The 16,219-nt window shown below is 36.9% G+C and overlaps 1 protein-coding gene across 4 annotated transcripts in view; it reads right to left on the reverse strand.

Moving 5' to 3' along the window:
* Positions 1-16,219, reverse strand: part of HERC2 (HECT and RLD domain containing E3 ubiquitin protein ligase 2) — a 270,781-nt gene that overhangs the window by 51,583 nt on the left and 202,979 nt on the right. For all 4 annotated transcript variants that reach the window (XM_058736915.1, XM_058736914.1, XM_058736917.1 and 1 more), the window contains 9 exons: positions 15,870-16,047; positions 15,602-15,683; positions 15,347-15,518; positions 14,441-14,585; positions 13,505-13,730; positions 6,831-7,002; positions 5,777-5,966; positions 5,095-5,235; positions 621-812 (listed from right to left, as the gene is read on the reverse strand). In XM_058736915.1, the coding sequence (XP_058592898.1) occupies positions 621-812; positions 5,095-5,235; positions 5,777-5,966; positions 6,831-7,002; positions 13,505-13,730; positions 14,441-14,585; positions 15,347-15,518; positions 15,602-15,683; positions 15,870-16,047 (1,498 nt within the window). The remainder of the gene's footprint in view (positions 1-620; positions 813-5,094; positions 5,236-5,776; positions 5,967-6,830; positions 7,003-13,504; positions 13,731-14,440; positions 14,586-15,346; positions 15,519-15,601; positions 15,684-15,869; positions 16,048-16,219) is intronic.

Raw genomic sequence — 16,219 nt, forward strand, 5'->3', positions numbered from 1 at the left:
ACCCAGGCGCCCCTATCAAAACTATTTTAAAGCATAATGGTTAGGTTAATGTACAGAAGAGTCCATAAATGGACGCAAATATATACAAGAATTTACAATATGATTAAAATGTTTTTCAAATCATTGGGAAAAGGATGGATTATTATTACTATTATTCAATAAATGGTTGTCAGACAACAAGTTTGCCATCTAGGAAAAAATAAAGTTGGATCCCTACATTATCCCTTATATCAAGATAAATCCCAGATGGCTCAAAAATGTAAATATAATAAATGAAATCATAAAAATAATTGGAAGAAACTTGGGAAATTTTCTTTAAATAATGTCACATAGGCAAGCAGTTTTTCAGCATAATACAAAATCCAGAAGCCATCAATGAAAAAAACTGGCAGATCCAACTTCATAAAAATCAGAAATTTCTAAATGGCAAAAAATACCAAAATCATGTCAGAAGGCACAGTGAGGACAACCACAGCACACAGGACAGAGTAAGGGCTTGTCTACAAGGAGTCCTTCTGAACTGCTATCTCCTAGAATAAAATCAAGCACGAGAGAAGGTGTGATGTCAACAGTAGCATATCTCTCAGAGAGAAGCCCATGACACCCATTACATGGCTCACCTGTGGGTATGCGGTACCCATGCCAGACAGCACAGCTGACAGCACATCCCTGCCCTTGTCCCCTGCCCGGCTGCACACGGACAACTTCAGCAAGTCCACCATGACACGAGTGTCATCCGCAACGAGCAGACTAGTGAATTCATCCAAGGACTGAGGTTCTGGGCCTGTTGCTTTATTTTGGCTTTCAACATCCTAAAAAGTCCAACAATTAAAATGAGGAATGATACATTATGAAACAGTCACCAGTTTACCCATAAACTCAAAGAATACATGACTACTACTGATGAATAAGGGACTTTCATGAAATGCCAGGTTAAGAAAGGACAGACCTCTAAAATTTCCACCACCATGTACTATGCTTTCAAGACCAATTAACTATTTTACAAAATACTGATAATATCTATGAAAAGGCATGCGTAAACTATAAATAAATGACAATTTATACTGTGACCAAATTCGAACCATAGGTGGATGGCCTGGAATGAAGTCACAACATATACAATTTACCCCTCCCTGATTCATAAGATATGCTTGGGAATTTTCTATCAACTAAATTTGTACTTTTACATGTTTTGCCTACATTCTCTATATAACTCTTTCCTAGAATCTCTAAATCGCTTTAAAGTGACTTGTTGGCTGGCACGTAACACAGTATCCATTATCTCTTGTTCCTTGGGTACTTTGAAAATGAAAATAGATATTCTCCTCTTACTTCTCATTCACAGTATGTCAGTTAGAACATACCCCACCTGTCATCATTTACCTCTCCCTCCTCTGTAGCAGGTGAAAGGAGCCCCTTATTTGCCTGTGGCAGCCTCTGACCTTGTGAGGATGTCCCATCCAGCACTGCTGCCTCACAGCCTGCTATCCAACACCTAAGAGCGTCTTGGGGGTTGTAGTGGGGTTTGACTTATAGAAAGGAACAAGGAGCCATCAGAGATGAGAAATCCCAGAGCTTTTGACATAGAGGGAATGGGAATCACTGAGACCCTGTGCTGAATGGGGAATAACACAGGACCTTCTAGTTCCCCAGGCAGAGTCTGGATCATTAGGGGAAGAACAAGATCCCAGATGTGCCTCTCCTCTTCTCTTTTGCTTTCTGGATCTCAGCAAAACTAGTGCCAACCTTTCCAGAAAAAGAAACGAGATAAAGGAAGCACAAGCCCCACATAGGAAACTTAAGGGAAATGTGACATACCCAATGTGCAAATTCCACAGACTTAGGCCCTAGACACCATACTTCTCTGTGCCAGGAACACAGTTCCTCCCTTTAAAGAAATGGACCCTGCTCCTACCTCTGCATGGATTCCCAGAGATCGTTAAGTGTAGTTCATCAGAAATGATGCCATTACAGAATCTCACTCACTGAAGAGCAGCAAAAGCATTCAGTGGAATATATTAACACGTGATTAATACTAACCTAATACTAATATGAAAATTATTTATTTACATATACATTTTATGTTATTTATTTATTTATTTATGACTCAAACCAAAACTGAAATGATAGGAATTTAGGGGTATAATCTGGTTAGTGCCTATGTCTCTTAAATAAACTGGTAGGAAAGAAATCCCTCTTCTACCTAAAAGCAAAAATTTTATATAATTCAGGATAATTTCTGCATTAAACCTTCATCATAGGAGATCATGAAGTAGGAGAAGCTGAGTCTAGACACCTAATTTATAAATGGCAATCTTTTTATTACCACAGATGGTTAAGAATAATTTCCATAGGACATATTTTTGCCAGTAGTAATAAAATAATAAATCTAGAGTTCCAAATGTAATTGAAAATAATGCATGTTAAGTAGGTGATGGGGATTAAGGAGTACACTTGTTTGATGAGCACTATCATTTATACCTGAAACTAATATTACACTGTTAACTAACTGGAATTTAAGTAAAAACTTAAAAAAAAAAAAAAAAAAGAACGCATGTTTGTCCCCAAAGAAGAAGGGAGAGAGTATGAGCAGGGTAAGATAGCCCAGCACAGGGAGCACCTAAGTGGGGGTGGGGAGGGTGTCCACATGTGGTGGTGGCTGGTGTGACAGAATGGGTCCCTGCTTTGGCAAGCCAGCTTGGGAGGTGAGGGAGAGGTCACAAATCAAGCAGTTGAGCAGAAGTCAAACTGGTTTTGAGCATCAGAAGCTGTGCAGAGAAAAGGGGGTATCCACTGGGGATGACTTCTGGTTTTGAGTGTCAGAAGCTGTGTGGAGAAAAGGGGGTATCCATGTGGGGCAAGGTGTGGCAGCCAACATGGGAGGCTGGCTACCTAAGAGGAAGTAAATAAACTGCCAATAATAGGAATCAGGTTTCTCACTTTCAGAGAAGAGAGTTATAAATACAGAGGGGGAGAAAAGAAGAATGAATCCTGTGTAGGTATTAGAATTGATTGTACTGTTGTGAACCAGTGGTTTTCAAGATATGTAGGTATATAGTGAAATAAATATAAGAATACATATCTATTGTGTGTATATACATACACATACACATTTATTCCCTAGCTGTGTCCACTAAGAATGCTTGAGAACATCAATACCCCAACTTAAATGAGGACATGAAGGCCCAGATCTTGCCTTCTAAATGCCATTCTCCACTAAAAAGAACCAAGACTTCCTAGAGAAACATTTGATTTCTGGGCTGGAGGATAAATCATTTTGTTGAGACTAGAACTGTGTGTTGTGCCAGAAAGCAAGGAAACACGCAAAAAATGATGAGAACCGGTTAAAGGGACACATAAAATTCTACAAAATAGTTAAAGAAGAAGTAACACTAACCCTTCAAACTATTCTAAAAAAGAAACAGTAAAAAAGAACACTGTCCCAACTCATTCCACTAAGGCCAGTATTCCTCAAATACACAAACCAGGCAGACATCATAAGAAAACTATAGATTAGTAGTATCCTTTATGAATACCAGCTATAAAAACCCTCAACAAAATAGCAAATCAATCCAGCAACAAATAAAAGGATTATATACTTTAAATACAGAAAGGGAGAGAGCAAAGATAAATTCTGTGGTTGTTGGACTGAAACTGAAAATGTTTTTTGGTTTTTATTCTAAGCTGAAATAGTGGTTTGAACTACTCATGGTTTTGCTGGGGGTTTTTTCGTTTACTTATTTTGAGAGAGAGAGTGTACAAGCACATGCACAAGTGGGGGAGGGGTAGAGAGAGGGAGAGACAGAATCCTAAGCAGGCTCCAAGGTACAATCACAGAGCCTGACATGGGGATCGATCTCATGAACTGCAAGACCATGACCTGAGCTGAAATCAAGAGTGGAACGCTTAACTGACTGAGCCACCCAGGTACCCCTCATGGTGTTTATTATAAAGAAGATGCTAAAAAAAAAAAAAAAATGCTCAGATGCATGCATGTTTGCTGAGAAGGTGTAAACCAAGAACATCCGATAGCAGTCAACTTACCAAGTTTCCAGATCTTGTTTCTAAACTCTATGATCTACTAAAAGGAATCAGGGATCATTGGAGAAATGGGTGATTCCAGAGCAGGGACAGGGCAAATGAAAGATAAGTCCAGAACACACTGTTGTACCAAAAAGTAAGGAAGTGCTCAAAGAATTATGGGGACATGTCAGGACAAATGACCAGCCAAAAAGGTCTCCCAAGGGCCAAGTCTAGGATAATTGGGGTGTCAAATGAGGATAGTAATGTATGTCATTATTGAGTAAAGTAGGATCCCATCCAACTTTATATCATCATAGATAGACAGACAGACAAAGATGAGAAGGGAGCTTCTCACAGAAGAACAGCAACAATTCTATTCCAAAAGGAATGATGAAATCTGAAAAATCATCATGTGACAACACAGTTATAACGAATTCAGCTAGAATCATCAACAGATACTAGAAACTAGTGGGTAAAAATATGATGAGGAACAAGGTACTTATAGGTATTTACAGTCTCAAAGTATCTCCTCATGAATAATTACTAATACACTCTTATTAACTTCTGGTAGAGAAACCTGGCAGATACTCTTAAGTGATAAGAATTAGTATCACTAGTAATGCAGCAAATCAACAATGAACATACCCCAGAGGGGTGCAATGAAAAGAACTCTACATCCTTCGTATGGTGCTTCAGCCAAAAGGAAGGACTAAAGAATGTCCCATATTGAGTACTAAAGAGACAACACACAACCCTGAGATGGGTTCTAAACCCATAAAGGACACTGTTGGAACAATGAGCAAAAACCTGATTAAGTCTATGGATTAGAAAGTAATCCTGGATCAATGTAATGCCCTGACACTCAGGAAATGTACACTAAAGCCTTGAGGATGAAAGGGGATTGTGCCCTACAGCTCCCCCACAATGGTTCAGAAATGCCAACAACTGGAGAACCTAGGTGAACGGTATATGGTAGTATAATGTGTTGTATTTCTATGTACTATTTCTCCAACTTTTGTGTACATTTAAGATTATTTCCAAATAAAATGTTAAAAAAGAAATCCCTTTGACCTCTTTGGTTTTTGTCATAGTTTCTGCAATGATGCTGGCAGCTCCTGGGTCATCCGTCACTGGGATAAATGGTCTAGAAGAAGCTGAGGAAGCAGATGGGGTCACTGCAGAGGGGGTCATGGCATCTTCAGAAGAGATCATCTAGTTTAAAAAGTATACAAGGAAAGGAAAAACTCAGCAACATGGCACACTTCCCACACAATTTCAAAAAGCCTGATCTCAAACCCCTTGGGTCATCTGGAATGTCACAGATGTTATACAGGTTAGCAAGGAGCATACACCACCAGCTCCAGTGGGGTACAGGGCAACCCTGCAAAGTCAAGCACATTCATATTCCCATGAAAACCTATTAATATTCACAATGGTCACATGAAGATTAAAATGAGCTCACAACTCTTCAAGTTGGGTTTTTCCCCAAAATAGCTTTAAGGTGTCAGAATTGCAGATAAAGGACTATGGATTTGAATTTAGCAACTTTTTAAACGAATAAATCTATTTCTACTTAAGCACTAAAAAGATCCTTTTAAATAAAATATTTTCTAATCCAAGCCAAAAATCACAGAAGTAGGCACAAAAGCACTCTGAATCAGTGGAAGAATGGCTTATACTTCTCTAGATACAAAGTAGCTACCATTTCCTTTTTGATCTAATGTTGCTTTATTGCTTTTCTATTTATTTTTACCTCTCCTCTCTTTTCTTGCCATGGATTTGGACTCAGTCTGTCTTCAATATCAATAGCCAGTACACATTCCTCTGCATTCACAGGACTGGCCATAGCAGACACATCAGAAGGAGGTGCCGAGGAGGAGAATGAGGGACACTCCACTGGGGCGATCATGCCAGCTGGCATGAGGGCCCCAACCACCGCATCTCTGTCAGGAGAGAAAGCCAGACCTGTGGTGAACTGCCCTTTACCACTGCAGGACAGAAGAGTCAGGAGCAGGGACAAGCCCTTACTGAATGATGCCCTCATTTTTATAGGATACACATAAAGGAGTTTTGGGAAACTAATGAGCTAATATTCATCAACTAAAAGCTAAAATGTTTACTTAAGATCTTATTTATCTGAATGACCACAGTGATGACAGGTGGAAAAATATCAAACATAAAAATCAGACAAGAATAAACCCCTGGATTTCCCTGAGAAATCTTCTAGGGTTATTGTTAGAGGATAATTTTTTATTTACTGAGAGCTGTGTACCAAGGGTGCTTCACACAAAGTTGCAAAGACTAAACATCTTCTCAATGACAGAGTTGGACTTTGGTCTGAAATTAATTTTCCTATGTAATTTATTTCTACTCATCAAGTCCATAACCATGACAGATGGGCAACTTATTCAGACTGAGAAAATAGCAGCAAAATGTTGGAAAGTCAGTATTATCAAAACTCTGCCTCATCAAGTGTTTGAGTGAAGAAGATGACCAGTGGTCTTAAACATTACTGCATATTCGTATCAATACACATCAATATCATTCCTCACACAGTAATGCTTAGAGTTTACTCACCATAAAGAATAACAAAATGTTTTTTAAGTTTGGATTTCTGATTCCTATTTCATTCCCCATTAAAGAAAGCACAAAGATACCATCATTCACTATCTAAGGGTATGTGAACTAAAACTCACATCATTTAAAGATAACACCACAATAGTCTCCTAGACATATGATCAAACAAAAATACAGAAACTCAAAGTTTACATAACTACAGGATTTCAAAAGTTAGCCAAGAAGCCTACCTGGCATACATGATTTGCAATGCTGTAAGTATATGAGACAAGGCCTGCTGTTTGGCCAGATTTCCATCCAATGACAGAAGAATCTTGGCAAGAGAAGGGCGATTTGGCTTAGAATTATTTGCACCACTGATTTTATTACTGGCAGCAGAAGAATCAGCATCTGAAGGCACACCTGAAAAAGGAAAATAAAGTGCGGGTTCAACTTTAAAGATCAGAGTTTGCTCTATTCCTATTTGACCTTTCAGTTTAGTTCTAAAACACACTGTAATCTGCATTTTGCTATTTCATAGATCAGGTATTAGGTTCATTAATGGTCTCCCAGAGTAAAAACAAAAACAAAAACAACAACAAACAATTATTTATCTATCCTTCTAAAAACAAGCTATTTTCATCAAAGATTTGCTATAACTGAAAAAAAAATATGCAGATTTTTGCTAAATGCATTTATTACATATGTGCTATGAAAATACAATAACTGCCTGTATTTACTTACCACTGAAATGCAAAACAAAAAATAATACAAAACAATGGAGAGAAGACAAGATGTTCACCAATAAATAGTCTTACTAAACACATGTTCCGACTCTTCACTCCCAAAGAGCTCACAGGCCTCAGCCAAGGGAAGGGAACCAGGTGGAGTACAGTAGTCTATGTGCATAAAGGGGGCAGACCTCAGAGTCAGGGAGGCCAATATAGTCAGAGTTCACAGAACAGAAGCAGAGAGGAGAGAGTTGCCCCGATATTGCTCTGAAGTTGTGCAGGTAACCTCACTCACCCCAGCTGAGGATGCAGCAAAAGGTGATGCATGCCTACATGACAGGAAACTTCCCAAAGTCAAAGAAAGAACTACATGAAAGGACTGGAGGCCCAGCGCACCATCTTGAAGAACACAGAGGGACAAGCATATCACTTGCTCCCGTCAGCCACACAGGAAGACCCCATGATTCATTGGGCACTAAGTAGAGTATTCAGAAGGATCTTGTCTCAGCAGTGGAGAATAACCAGCCCCAGACTAATAAGAGGTCTGAAGCCACTAAACAAATCCAAAACCAAGACCCAAAAGGAACAAAATGTTTCAGAGTAAGGAAGTCAGGAAGACTTATAGACATACAAAAAGCTCTAGCAACATCCAAAGTAAAGTTCACAATGTACAGTATCTAACTAAAAGTTACCAGGTAGGCAGGAAGACAGGAAAATACTAGCCAATTCATAAATATTAAGAAAAATCAATGGATCTAAATAACCCAGAACTGACACAAATGTCAGAACCAGCAGACATGGAAATTAAAACACTTATTATACCTATATTATGTATGTTCAAAAGGGGAAATGGAAATGTGAAAGATATAAAAACACTCAAATCAAATTTCCAGAAAGGAAACTACAATGTCTGAGATTAAAATAGTTTGGTGACATAATCAGCACATTAGAAAATGAAAACTAGTGAATTTGAAGACATAGCAATGGAAGCTATGCAAAATGAAACTGAGGAGAAAAGAAAGCAAAAAATGAACAGAGCACCAATTACCTATGGGACAATTTCAAGAGACCTAACACATAGAGAACCAGAGTTCCCAAAAGAGGAGAAAGAGAAAGGTACAGAAAAACAATTTTTTGAAGAAAAAAAATCTGAAAAATTTCCAGATTTGATGAAAATTATAAACCCAAAGATCCAAGAAGTACAAGCACAAGATCCATGAAGATAACTGTACCAAGACACATTGTAGTCAAATTGCTCAAAACCAGGGGGATAAAGAGAAAGTCTCAAAACTGTGTAAGAAAGACACATTACATACAGAACAACAAAGATAAGAATAACAGCAAATTCCCAATGAAAACAATGCAAGCTAGAAGACACTGGGTCTTCTTTAAAGAACTAAAAGAAAAAGCTGTCAACCTATAATTCTATACCCAGCTAAAATAAATTGCAAAAATGAAGCAAAATAATGACTAGTTCAGACATTAAGAGCTGACAGAAAAAATCCCCAGCACATCTACACCATAAAACATAAAAAAGGAAGTCCTTCAAGTAGAAGGAAAATAATGCCAGATGGAAACATGGGTTTCCACAAAGGGATGAAGAACCCTGAAAATGGCAACTACATGAGTAAATATAGAGACATTCTTCTCTTATTATTTAAAACATTTGAATTGATAACCTAATGTTTAAAGTAAATTAATTTTAGGGCCACCTGGGTGGCTCAGTCAGTTAAGCGCACAACTTTGGCTCAGGTCATGATCTTGTGGTTAGTGAGTTCAAGTCCTGCTTGACTGTCAAGCTGTGCTGACAGCTCGGAACCTGGAGCCTGCTTCAGATTCTGTGTCTCCCTCTATCTCTGCCCCTCCCCTGCTCATGCTCTTGTCTGTCTGTCTGTCTGTCTCTCTCTCAAAAATAAAATAAACATAAAAAGATTATTTTAATAAAGAAAATTAATTTTAAATGCTGTGATGTTTATAACATACACAGAAATATGACAACAATAGCACAAAGTCTGGGAGGGAAGAAATAGAATATACTGTTATATAATTCTTATACTATATGTGAAATAGTGTAACATCTAAAGATAGACTATAATAAGTTAAAGGTGTATAATATACACTCTAAAATAATCAGTAAAATAGCATAGTATGTTAGCACTCCTAGAAAACAAAGGAGAAAAAATATAAAAAATAATTTAATGGAAGGCAAAAAGAAAACAATGAACAATGAGGATTGATAAAAAAAAAAAACAGGATGATAGATTTAAAACAAATACATTAATCATATTAAATGTAATTGGACTAAACACCCCCAGTTAGAGGTTGTCAGCACAAATTTTAAAAAGCAAAATTCAACTATATGTTGCCTAAAGGGAAGTTTCTTTTATTTTTTTAAATATTTTGTAATGTTTATTTATTTTGAGAGAGAGAGAAACAGAGCATGAGTGGGGGAGGGGCAGAGGGGGAGACAATCTGAAGCAGGCTCCAGACTCTAAGCTGTCAGTACAGGGCCCAACATGGGGCTCAAATCCATAAACCATGAGATCATGACCTTAGCCAAAGTTGGATGCTTAACTGACTGAGCCACCCAAGCACCCCAAAGAAACTTCTTTTAATATAAAGACACAATACGTTAAAAGGAAAAGGATGAAAAAGATATAGTATGTCACAGTGCATGGAATAGCATGGTTATATACTATATAGCACTGATCAAAGAAAGCTGGAGTGGCTATATTAATATGGGACAAATTAGATTTTAAAAACAAAAAACTTCAAAGCAAAGGGATAAAAAGGATAACTGACAGAATGATTACAAAGTCAAATAATCAAGGAGAGCAAAGTAAATGGCTCCATATGAAAAGCAAGAAGATCCTAAATCAATGACCTAAGCTTCTAATATAAGAAATTAGAACAAATTAAACCAAAAGAAAAAGAAACAAATTAACAAGATTAGAGCACATATCACTAAAACAGAAAACAGAAAAACAATAGAGAAAAATCAAGGAAACTATAAATTTGTTATTTGAAAAAAATTAGTAAAATTGATAAACCTCTAGACAAACTGGAAAGAGAAGATACAGTCACCAATATAAGGAATGAAAGAAATGGCATTACTACAGATTCCACAAATATTAAAAGGAAAATAAGCCAATACTGCCAATAAATTCAACAACTTAGATGAAAGGACAACTTCCATCAAAGACATAAATCTTACTAGAAAAGAAAGAGATAAACTTGTATCCCTTAAAGGAATTAAATTTGTGGTTAAAAGACAGAAAGAAACCCCACAAAGAAAACACTAGGCCCATATGGTTTCATTAATGAATTCTATTGAAAGAGTACCAATTATACACAAATTTAAAAGGAAAATGAAAAGCAGGGAACATTTACCACTTCATTCTATGAGGTCAGCATTACCCTGACCATGATACCAAAACCATACAGAGACATTTGAGAAGTACAGACCACTATCTACTACGAACAAAGAGGAAAAGGTTCTTAAAAAAAATTTTTTTAGCAAACTGAATCTAACAAAGAATAACCCATAAATCAAAACAAAGTTTAAAAGGGAATTTTTAAAATACATAAAAGTGAATTAAAAAAAAAACAACATATCAAAATTTGTGAGCTATAGCTAAAAAGCAGTGCTGAAAGGAAAATTTATACTATTAAAAGTTTACATTAGGAAAAATAAAAGGTCTCAAATCAATGAGATGATCAAGAAACTAGACAAAAAATAACAAAATAAACATAAAGCAAGCATAAAGAAAGAACTAATGAAGATGAGAACAGACAGCTAAAAGCAGATAAACAACAGAGAAAAATTTTAAAAACCAAAAAGCTGCAAAACCAAGGGGGTTTATCCCAGATATGGAAGACAGACTCAAACACCTGTACATGAATATTCATGCAGGTTTTATTTGTAATAGCCTAAAACTAGAAATAATCCAAATGTCCTTCAGTGTGTGAATAGTTAAAACATAGAAGAGTACTCAGTGATAAAAAGGAATGGATTACTGAAACATGCAACAACATGGATGACTCTCCAGAGTACTGTGCTGATGGGAAAGGGCAATGTCAAAATGTAACAACATAATGTGACATGAAAAGAGCTGTAAGTTAAGCAGACCCACATGGAACCCCTGATTAATATAAATTGGAAAAGACAAGACTACAGTCAAGCCCCAGTTTCATCTATGTCAGAAAAGGAAACAGCAGACAGGAAGGCTCAGGATCTTGCCCCAGTTTATACAGCTAATAAATGGTGAAGCCAGAAGACCACATTTCAGGTAATTATAAAAGCCGATGATGCTGGAGACTGTCCCCTCATGAGTGACAGAGGAGAAAAAAATACATTTCTATTAGAATAAAGAAAGATAAAGTTGCCTTAAAAAAAATCAATTGTATTTCTATATATTAGAAAGTGCCAACTTGAGTATTTCTAGATAATACACAAGGAACAAAAATAATTTTCAAATGTCACTTATAACAGTATGAACAATATAAAATACTCCGGGATAAATACGATAAAGACTTATAAAGTAAAACTATAAAATATTGCTGAGAAAAATTAAAGACCTCAAAAAATGCAAAGAAATGCTACATCCATGGATTGGAAGATTCAATATTACGAAGATGTCTGAACTGATCCATAGTCAATGCAATCAAAATTCCAAGAAGGCTATTTCATAAAAACTGACAAGCTGATTCTAATACTCAAAACAGCATCTGAGAAAGAACAAAGCTAAAGAATTACCACAGCCCGAATGTGGGTCTTTTATAAAGTTATAGTAATCAAAACAATGTGGTATTAGCATCAAAACACAAAAATAAGTCAATAAAACTGAGCATCCAGAAATAGATCCACACATACACAGACAAATGATTTTTGACAAAAGTTCAAAAGACAATTCAACGGAGAAAGAATAGTTTTTTCAATATATGCAACTGAAACAACTGGGTATTCACACACATGCCTCCAAAACAGAATTTCAATGCATAACTCATACAATATATAAAATTTAACTCAAGATCAAGCATAGACCTAAATATCTACAACTAAAGATCTTACATAACACAGGAAATAAATCTTATGACCTTGAGTACACAAAGGTTTTTTTAGATATAACACCCAGAGTATGAACCATTTAAAAAAAATTGGATCAAATGGATTTTATCAAAATTAGTAATTTCTGCTCTTTAAAACTGACCTGAAGAGAATGAGAAGATAAGCCGTATTTCAAGAAAATATGTGCGAGTCACATATCTGACAAAAGACTTGGATCCAGAATATATAAAGAACATTCAAAACTCAATCATAAGAAAACAACCTAGTTTTAACTACAGTAAAGATAGGAATAGACACTACAACAAAACATATATTTAGATAGTAAATAAACATGATGCTTAACATCATTAGTCATCAGTGAAATGCAAAGTAAAACCACAATGAGATACCACTACATATCTACACAAATCTAGGCTAAAATTATAAAGACTGACCAAACCAAGTGTAGACAAAAATATGGAGGTGGTATTATTATCACCACAGGTGATAAATAACTAATTACAGTATATCCATAAGTGAAATATTACTCAACAATAAAAAGGAAAGAATTACTGATACATGCAACATGGAAGAATCTCAAAATAATTATGCTGAATGAAAAAAGATTTGAAAAGTATATACTGTACGATTCCATTTATATAAAACTCTAAAAAATGCAAATCTATATATAGTGTCAGAAGACAAGTCAGGAGTTGTGGGAGGAAGGGAACTTGAGAAGGGGCACAAAAGATATATCTGTGTTCACTTATCTTGACTCAGTGATGCTTTCACAGGCACAAACATGTCAAAGCTCACAGCAATTACACTTTAAATATGTACAGTTTGTTGATTATACCTGAATAGAGCTGTTGAAAATACCAAGTAGCCCAGCACAGTGCTTACATATGTCAAGCAGTTATTATACAGCACTGTCAGAGTAGACCTGATCATAATATAAGAATCAGCATCAGTACTTCCTTTTAAAATTTTCATTCCAGCATGCAAAAATCAGAGTACCATGATCTTGGTTCAGAATGCAGTTAACACAGTGCTACAAACTCTAATCTGGTGGTCTTATTAAATATTCTATCTAGAATGTTGCTGTACCATACAGAAGGATCTCATACTAAAAACAATGCTGTGTTACCTAAATATGAAGCACCTAAAGGGTCTCTTGCAGTCTGAAAGAGAACAGGCTCGTGGACAGAGGGTGTTGCCACATCAACAGTAGTCCATGCCACACTGTGTGAAGACCCACAAGCCACTCGTGTGATCTTCTGGCCTTCTAAGCCTTGCACAAGTGTGGGCTTTCTATTAACCGTGGTCGTACCATTGCCCTGTTGGCCATGGTCATTATCCCCCCAAGCATAAACCTGTTACAGGGAACAAAAACAGAATTTTTCAACATTTCAAACATTTTCTCTAAAATTACTTCAAAATTCTTTCCAATGACTATCAATAAGTATCTACTTAATATCAATCCAATGAATTCATCTATTTGGCTTTGTTTTAGGAAGCAGGGAGATTCTCCTCTTCAATAAGGTTCAATACTTATTTTTTCCTTTATTTTGCAAAGAAAAATGATCAAAAACAATATTTTCACTTTTCCAGTAATTCACTTCTTGGCTTTACAGAACTAGAAGGAATAATTTAAGTCATTTTGTTTTAGAAACAGTGTGCTAATTTGTTGTCATAAATGAATTTTTAAAATTTAACATTCATGAGCCTGTCATGGATGAGTAATACTTGTCATGAATGACTTTATTTCTAAAATGATGTACGTATATCTCTCCATCATCTATCAATTTCTAAAGTGAAACACTGCTAACACCCTAGCAGTAGGAGTACCTTCCATGACAATAATCTTTTCTCATTTACAGGTGGATTTTAGAGCAGGAAAACCCACTACTTTGTAATACATGTTAGTCAACAACTCTTTACTGGGTGCCCTGCCCATGCTTACAACTGGACAGATACACACAGGAACAAAATGGGCACAGCCCACCCTCCTAGTTCTTCATCATTTCATTTCATTTCATCGTAAGTTACACTTCTGATACAAGGACTTGTCACCTCAGCTTACCTGCCCTGCGTCTGTGACTGCTAGGCAGTGCAGGGCCCCGACGGCCACATGCACAATCTTCTTCCCTCTCAGCCCTTCCACCACCTGCGGCTTCCGCACATGCACATCAGAGCCATGGCCCAACCTGAAGTAATCCCCCTTCCCCCTGCAAGAAAGTCAACAGTGTGCATTTTAATATATGGTTATCATCAGGTAATGTTCCACAGGAAAACACCCATTAAAGCCAACATGTTAACATCAGACTAAGTGCCTAGGGTCTCTGAAATTATGTTATAAAATAGTATATCATTAATTCAAATTCACTAATTCTATAGTAAGATCCTTAACATATATTGTACAACACTTAAGTTACTGATGTAGATTTTATATAAAGAGTTTGAACACATGACAATTTCAAATGCTTCTTAAAAGTCCTCTCAGGTCTAATTCTTCCTCAAGCTGCCGCTGAGTCATAACACTCAAGCAAAGGCCCATCACACTGTCACAAGGTCAGCTGGGTGCCCTACTCCTTTTAAATTTAATAAAATAAGCTTTCACAAGACAGACATGAACTTTTTCAGGATCAAAGAAATAAAAAATCTGCTTTCTGTCCATTTGATCACTAGGCTTCTGGCATGGTAAGGAAGAAGAAACCCTCTATATAAACTTCATCTAAACAGAAAAGACAAGCTGGGATAAAAATTCTCTACTGTTCTTTCCCAAATGACCGAGTTACAATGAGAAATTTATTATTATAATATTGTCACTAATCCTAAGTCAAAATAAATAAAAGAACAAAGATGCCTGGATAAGTAAGAAAATGAAGAATTAACCATCCCTCCAGGGTAGGCATGGGGTACAGGGTGGAGGCCCACCACTGTCTACATGGACACGGACACATTGATGGGTGACCGGGAGTTTACGTACCAAGTCCATACCACTCCTGACTTGGTGAGAGCCAAGGAGAACTGAGCTCCACACTCAATCTGGCACACACCCTGTCCATTCAGTCTCTCAATGTTCTGGGGAATGTTACAGCCTTCACTTCCTCCTCGGCCCAATTTTCCAAAGTCACCATCACCCCAGGAAAATACCAAACCTAGGTTCAAAAAATATGTACTTCAGGCCAGCATTCATGATGTTCCTACCCACCCAGAAACATAGAGTCTGGCAGCAGCTCACCTTCATCAGTCAGAGCCAGGGTCTGTGCATCTCTACTTCCACATGCAACCTGGATTACTCTGTGACCAAGAAGGACTTTGACCTACTCAATTACAAATTTAAAAACAGAATCAAGCACAGGCACTGAAAAAACAAGGGAAATTTTTTCCACAGACTGAAAGCCAATAATGCACATGTCTTTATGAACTTTCCTAGACTCGAAGCTTATCTTCTCTTGAAATCAGCAGATGGTAAGTTTTCTGTAAGCAACAAAAATGTGTATAATCACCATTTTGGGCTTCAGTTGTGTTGTATTATCCCCATGTCCCAACCGGCCGTACTCTCCAAGGCCCCAGGTGTACAGCTCCCCACTGGATGTGAGGGCTGCGCTGTGCGAGCTGCCACAGGCAATATCTCGGATACGCTTGGTTTTCAGGGCCTCTATAAGCCGTGGCTTGTCACAGTTCCTAAAGCAAGATAAAATAATATTCCCCATAATTGATCAAGTCTTTTTAAAGAAGAAAAAAAGGACATCAACACTGATCCACATTTAGTCAAACATCTGTAGATCAACTATCAAACATTAAAACAGATCATGTGAGGCCAAATCACATGCACAGATATTTTTAACAAATACAT

This window comes from Neofelis nebulosa, chromosome 7 (genome assembly GCF_028018385.1).
Source record: "Neofelis nebulosa isolate mNeoNeb1 chromosome 7, mNeoNeb1.pri, whole genome shotgun sequence".
NCBI lineage: Eukaryota > Metazoa > Chordata > Mammalia > Carnivora > Felidae > Neofelis > Neofelis nebulosa.